This window comes from Quercus lobata, chromosome 4 (assembly GCF_001633185.2).
Source record: "Quercus lobata isolate SW786 chromosome 4, ValleyOak3.0 Primary Assembly, whole genome shotgun sequence".
Taxonomy (NCBI): Eukaryota; Viridiplantae; Streptophyta; class Magnoliopsida; order Fagales; family Fagaceae; genus Quercus; species Quercus lobata.
In genome coordinates, this window is record NC_044907.1 from 95,288,786 (window position 1) to 95,296,344 (window position 7,559).

A 7,559-nucleotide genomic window follows, 5' to 3' on the forward strand; every position below is an offset into this window, starting at 1 on the left:
TCCAATATTCCCTTATTATCCCAATTCCACTGATGGAAGTTTAGAATTCAACGAAATATCTCCAATATTCACTCATTATCCCAATGGAAGTTTAGAATTCAACGAAATATCTCCAATATTCCCTGATTATCCCAATTCCACTGACGGAAGTTTAGAATTCAAATTCAACGAAATATCTCCAATATTCCCTGATTATCCCAATTCCACTGATGGAAGTTTAGAATTCAATGAAATATCTCCAATACTCACTCATTATCCCAATTCCATATGGTCATACTTCCCACCGGCTAGGTCTTGTAGTGATTCCGAAAATAATTATGAAATAATATTTCCATATGGCAGTTCTCCAGAATCCAACGAAACACAATTCTCTTATTCCATAATGTCATTCTTCCCACCAGCCAGGTCTCAATCAGACATTTCTGAAAATTTTACAATGACTTCGACTAATCCTTCCATATCAGCTAGCCCAATTCCATACGGTCATACTTCGACTAATCAAAATTCCATAGTGTCATTCTTCTCACCGGCCAGGTCTAGTAGTGTTTCCGAAAATCATTATGAAATAATATTTCCAAATCCTTCCATACCAACTAATGGACCAACAAGTCTTTCCATTTCATTACTCTTCCCACCCACCATGTCTGAGACTGAAACATATGGCAGTTCTTCAGAATCCAACGAAACACAATTCTCTTATTCCATAATGTCATTCTTCCCACCAGCCAGGTCTCAATCAGACATCTCTGACAATTTTACAATGATTTCAACTAATCCTTCCATGTCAGCTAGCCCAATACACACAATCGAAGCAGAAACCTTCTTAGAATATTTTTCTTTGCAAATGCTACTTGAAGCCACTAACAACTTCTCAGAAGATCACAAAATTCCAACTAGTAGCTTTGGCTCAGTCTACCGTGCAACTTTAGATGACGGCCGAGAAGTGGCTATAAAGCGTGCTGAAATTGCAATGTTTAAACCATGTGTGAGCAAGCACTACAGTGTATTGAAAACTTTGTCCCGCCTTAGTCACAAGAATCTTGTTCCCTTCTTGGGATTTTGTGGGGATGATAATGATGAGCTTGTATTGGTCTATGATTACATGAGAAATGGTAGCCTTCATGACCATCTTCATAAGCTTAGTACTCCCCTAAAGTCATGGGTTGCCCGGATTAAAGTGGCACTAGACGTAGCTAGAGGCATTGAGTACCTGCACATATATGCAATTCCACCAACATATATGCAATTCCACCAATCATACATGGCGATATCAAGTTGTCTAACATATTATTAGATGCCACATGGGATGCCAAGGTGACTGATTTCGGCCTATCTTTGATGGTCCCCATGCCTGCAGGCACTGTTGGATACATGGACCCTGAGTGCCATTGGCTTCAACAGTTGACAACTAAAAGTGATGTGTATGGCTTTGGAGTATTATTGCTACAAATGTTGTCCGGGTACAACACAATTCATTTTGATATAAATGGTGTGCCATGGAATGTAGTTGATTTTGTAGTTCCATACATTGTCCAAGATAAAATTTACAGGGTTTTGGACCCAAAAGTACCAACACCTACCCCAGTTGTAATAGACGCACTGGCATATGTTGGGTATCTAGCAGTGGATTGTGTAAGTCCGGACGGTCTTAATCGCCCCTCAATGACTGAGATTGCAAAAAGCCTACAAAGAGCCTTGGACGTGTGTTTAGGTAAACCAATTAACTGAACATTAACATTAATGTTAGGTGGCGTGGTAGGTGGAGGTGATGAAGCTACCGGCCAAATATAAATAACTTGACGTTAAATAGTTTTCATCTATTTTTGATAGTTTTAAATCCTAATACAATCTTGAATGTTAATGAATATTCCTTTTGGTAGATTTGATTGATTTTCCTTTTGTTGTGAGGTTTGGGGGTTCAATGGGCTCTTTGTGGATTGATTGGAAGATACCCAATTGGTCAATTGGATCAGTTTGCTCTTTGGAGCTCTATTTTGGTTGATTCAAGCACATTCTTTATCTATACTGAAGTTCAAATTATTTTAATTGCCATACAAAAGAAAAATTAAAGCCATTATAGGTTGATTTCAATAGCATCCTTCTCGTAAGTATGATTACTTCACTCAATATTATGAGACTTATGATTCAATTAGTGATTTCAGCGCACATAATTTTCTGTTCTATATACTTTGAATCTCACCCTAATTCATTCTGGCTTGAGGCATATATTTAATGTCAGTATATATCACAAAACTTTTAAGATGTTGAAATATTTTTTTATACTTTTTTTTTTCCAATAATTAAAACATTTTGAACAGCTCAAGGACCAAGTAGAAACTTTTCAAAGTATAAGGATCAAATTGAAAACAACTCCAAAATACAGGGATAAAAAAGGAGTTTCGCTAAAAATAAATTATTAAATTTTGGGATAATTTTTAATTTATCCCTTAAAATTTTGATATGCTCCCCTAATGTTAGGCATCATTTTTGAGGAAGCAAAATAAATAAATAAATAAACAAGACCCTTCTTTCTATGTTTGGTGTTGATATGTCCATTAAGTGTCGCCTAAGTCTATCACGTGTTAATTGGCCCAATGATATCATGCCACATCGATTTAATTATTACATATAATTAAATTACCTAAAAACTTTAAAAATTAAAATAAATCTCACAAATCTAATATACTAAAATAAAATAAAATAATTTTGTTCTTTCTTTTCAAATTTTTTTAGAATATAGATTCTTGGATGAATAAACCGCAATCTTCTACGCCCAAAATCTTTTCCACTTTAATTACATTACAAACAAGAAATCAATTTACATAAATTATTTGAAAGAACTGACAAGATTAGACAAAGATAAAGAAATTTAAAATTTAAATCAAGATTTGACCAAGATAAAGGTTTGGAAAAAAGAAAGAAAGAAAGGTGAACCAACAAGCTTTACCAATCAATCGCCTCTCAAATCCTTTTCCAAATTGATCTCTATACACAACCTTTGCCAAAATCTCTTAACCAAATTAAACCTCAATCCCTAAAATTCTGTTCTTCCTCTACGCTCTCAGCATTCAGCAAAACACCACCACCATTTCTCACTAACCAAGCAGAAACCAATTGAGAATTTTGTTGGAGTTCAAATAGGATCTAATCTAGCCAATAACTTGAAACACATGATCATAAATGATAAACGACAATAGTTTAATTGTTTTAGTTTCCTATGCTACAGGTCATATAGTAAGTACAGGTCATATAGTTTCCTATAACTACAGGTCATATAGTAAGTAGTTATAGTGTTTGTCACGTGGTTATTGGTTACATTGTGTAATCAGTATGATTACTCTGTTCTTAAATTATAAAAACAAAGTTTTAACTTCTTTTGCTAATAAAAGAGAATTAAATACTTTCTCATCATATTTTGATATTTTTGGTTGCAGAATTTTTTGCCAACAACAGCTCAGACACTGGTAGCTGGATAAGGAATGGAACAACAAATCCAAATCCAGACTTCCCTAAGCAGCTTTCATTTGCATCACTCTTCCCAGCCTACAACTCTGACACTGAAACTGATGCTAGTTCAGAATCCAACGAAATACCTCCAAAATTAGCTCTTTATTCCAATTTTATAATGTCGTTCTTTTTAGCCAGGTCTCAATCAGACAGTAGTAGTTCTGAAAATTATGAAATAATTCCCACTGATCCTCTATTATCAAAAAGCCCTACATGCATAATCTAAAGGAATGCCTCGGATATTCTCTCATTCCAAAAAAAAAATCCATACTTTCATTCTTTTCAGCAGCCAAGACTCAAACAGTTCTGAAAATGATGAGATGATTCAGATAAGGCCTACTAGGCACACAATCCTAGCAACAAGCTTCAAAGACTTGATGGGAATTGTGGATAGGAGAGAATTTCCATTGCAAATGCTAGCTCCTTGAAGCCACAAACAACTTCTCAGAAGATCACAAGATTGGAACGGGTAGCCTTGGCTCAATCTGCCATGCCACTTTAGATGATGGCCGAGTAGTGGCTATCAAGCGTGCTGAAATTTCAAAGTCTAAACCATATGAATCATATGTGAACGATTGCAAGTACCATGACAATGCTTTCCAAAGTGAATTGAAAGCTTTGTCCCGCCTCAATCACAAGAATCTTGTTCCCTAATTAATTAGGATTTTGTGAGGATAATAAAGAGCTCCTTGGCTCCGAAGGCAGTGGAGGTGATCAAGATAGAGGCATTGGATCGGCGGATGTGTTGGTGGCATTCCTTGCAGTGGATCACAAAAGCAATATGGTGTTTCGTTGATTCGCATTTTCCTATATGGGGTGGGTAGGCTTTGAATATAGTTTTGTTTCATTCGTAACTATTGGCGGTTGAGCCTGTATTGTCAAATAGTCAGATGCTATAAGTGGCCTTTTTCCCAGTTTGTTTCTGTTTAAGTCGAATGTTCTATTCGGGTGTATTTAGTCCAATTATATCTTATTGGCTTGTACACGGTATATTTTGGGCCAAAGCTTAATTATGGTACCCGATTAAATCGCACACGATTATTTATTTCTTATAACCCTATTGGTAAGGATTCATGGCCTTGGGGGAATAGGCATGACTACAGTTAGATCCAAAAAAATAAAAAAGAATAAAAAAGAGGGAAAGTCTTCCATTCAAGTAGAAGACCATGAAAGTCTTCCATGCTGAAGGACGATCTTACCTAAAAGGCCGCCCATACAAGAAAACCATCTTCCACCATCAGTTGCCCAACTGTAAGGTTGAATTTATTCGACCATCTAATTGGCTTTATTCCGTGCCAAATTTGCTTGTAATTCAGCATTTAGTAACCCTGTATTTAGGTGGGTTTGATGTAAGGGTAGTGAGTGAGATAGAGTGAAGATTGCTCAAGAGTGTGCAAAAAAACAGAGACTCGCGGGTGAGTCGCGGCTGCAAGCCGCCAGAAGCAGCACACGTGCCAAGCATGCTGGAAGATGAACAGTCATGCTAGCTGGAGCACTACAGGACAAAACAGGACAACTGGCCATACGGTTATCTCTCGACTGGATCTCGCAACTTGGTCAAGCCGCGAGGTCAAGCCGCAAGCCACCCCTGTTTTGTAAAACCTGACGTTTCACATTCCTCTCCCACTCCAGTATAAATACCCATTTTACCCACGATTGAAAGAGAGGTTCCAGAGAGAATTTTGAGAGAGAAACCCTAAAGAAAAACAAGATTGATTCACCCACAATCTATACCTTAGAGTCTCTTCAAATTCCTCAACTCTCTTCCTATCCATTGTCAAATCCTCGAGAGGCATTATACCAAACCTGGTTCTCACCATCATCATCACTGTGAGACAGTTGTTTGGATTTCTGGGAAGCAGTTAGGAAGGAACCAATCTTCATTGGTTGATGCTATGGTCTAGTAGCGGAATCCGAGAAGCTAGAAAAGAAAAAGGTTCGGCGCAACCTCGTTGGAGCAAGAAGCTTGGAGGGCTTAGGTGCACTGGGTAGATTAGGCTTGGAGGGTCTATTGCTGTCCTTGTATCCCAACTGTATTTTCTAGTGGATTGCTTACCGCTTGGAGGGCGGCGGAGAGGTTTTACGCAGAGGGCTTCGGTTTCCTCTTCGATAACACATTGCGTGTTGTCTTTGTGTTTGCATCTTCCTTCCTCTTTATCTTTGCCTTTTCATTTATCTGCTGTGGATTTTAATTTGTTATGGCTTAGATAGTATTTAATCAATTTCATATTATAGCATATGTTAAGTTTCCGCACACTAGTTGTTTGACATATTGCTTGATTTGATTAAGTTGTAATTTGGGGGTCTAAACGTTCAAAGGTGTTTTTACACGTTTTTGAACTTTCAATTGGTATCAGAGCGGGTACACTACTATTGGTTTCATTACCATTGTGTGATCCTTGACTCCCTTTTGAGATGGATAGGTCTCAATCCCTAAATGCACCTCCATATTTTGATGGTAGTAATTATGCTTTTTGGAAGGTTCGCATGAGAGCTTTTCTGTGTTCTATTGATGACTCCGTTTGGGATGCTGTTGAGATTGGTTGGACCAAACCTGAGGCAGCCAAATCCACATGGGATAAGGCAGCACTTGCTGCATCTAATGCTAACAGTAAAGCACTCAATGCTATTTTCTGTGGTGTGTCTCCAGATGAATTTCACAGGATTTCTCATATTACCGTTGCCAAAGAAGCATGGGAGATTTTGGAAACCACCTATGAAGGCACGAAGAAAGTGAAAGACACCAAGTTGCAAATGCTGACCACTCGGTTTGAGGAGATCAAAATGAGTGAGGATGAGTCTTTTGACTCTTTCTATGGGAAGCGAAATGAAGTGGTTGTCAGCAAGTTCAACTTGGGGGAGAAAACAGAGGATTCAAAGATTGTAAGGAAGATCCTTCGATCATTGCCGGAAAGTTTTCGTGCTAAAGTGACAACGATTGAAGAGAGCAAGGACCTTGATGACATCAAAGTACAGGAGCTGGTTGGTTCTCTACAGACTTATGAGATGTCGCTGCCCAATCAACGGAAGAGTAAATCTCTTGCTCTAAAGACCATTAATGAGAAGGTGGAAGATCAAGACTCATCGGGAGAAGATGTGGTTGACAAAGATGTTGCATATCTTGTCAAAAATTTCAGAAAGTTTTTGAAATTCAAAAATAATGGCAAATTTGATGATAAAAGAAAATTCCAAAGTTCTGGAAGGGAGAAAAGGGATTTCAAAAAGAAAGATGGAAAAGAATCCCAACCCACACAAGGTGTCACTTGTTTCGAATGTAACGGGCATGGACACTTTAAGAAGGAATGTCCGAATTATTTGAAATCGAAAGGTAAAGTGTATGCCACGACATTGAGTGACTCGGATTCATCTGACTCAGAATCAGAAGAAAGCTGTGATGGAGAGGGGAACTATTCAGCTTTTATGACTATTGCTCATGTTGAGTCTTCTGATGAGTTGAATTTGCTTGTACAAGACCTTGGAGAACATAGTGATGATGAATCACTAGGAATTGTTGAAGAATCAGATGCTGAAGAAGATGAAAGCACAGCAAATCTTCAAGAGAATTATAACATACTCTTGAAGAAGTCGGGTGAGTACACAAGGGTGGCCAAGGCTGCTGTGAGAAAAATGAAGAAGGCTGAGGAGGACTACAAAAGTCTCCTAATCCGATATAGGGAGGCCAAATGTGAGATAGAAACACTGAATGGTGAGCTGTCCGAAACTTAAACAAAAGTGAGATTTCTTGAGAATGAGGTTGTGCAAGCAAATGCTAAAAAAGAGAGGGTCACTACCAAGAAGCTAGATGATGTTATCTCATCTCAAAAGAGTTTTTCAGACAAATCCGGATTGGGATATACCGGAGGAAGTGGTTCATCTGGAAATGTCACTAAAGAAGTGAAGTTTGTGAAGGCCAAAGATCCAGTTATAACTGACCCTACTGGTGAGAAGCTCGAGGTGGAGGAGAAGAAGAATGTGGTGAACCAACGGATGCTGAATCCCCGTAATCAATCTGTGGACAGGTCTGAATCTCGTGCCAAGTCACGCCCACGACC

The 7,559-nt window shown here is 38.2% G+C and overlaps 1 protein-coding gene across 1 annotated transcript; it reads left to right on the top strand.

Moving 5' to 3' along the window:
• The first annotated feature begins 382 nt into the window (after window positions 1-382).
• On the top strand, window positions 383-3,733 carry LOC115986227 (serine/threonine-protein kinase-like protein CCR4). Its single transcript, XM_031109079.1, has 3 exons — window positions 383-1,274; window positions 1,358-1,711; window positions 3,435-3,733. The coding sequence occupies exons 1-3, from the start codon at window positions 383-385 to the stop codon at window positions 3,731-3,733; spliced, it is 1,545 nt and encodes a 514-aa protein (XP_030964939.1).
• The last annotated feature ends 3,826 nt before the right edge of the window (window positions 3,734-7,559 follow it).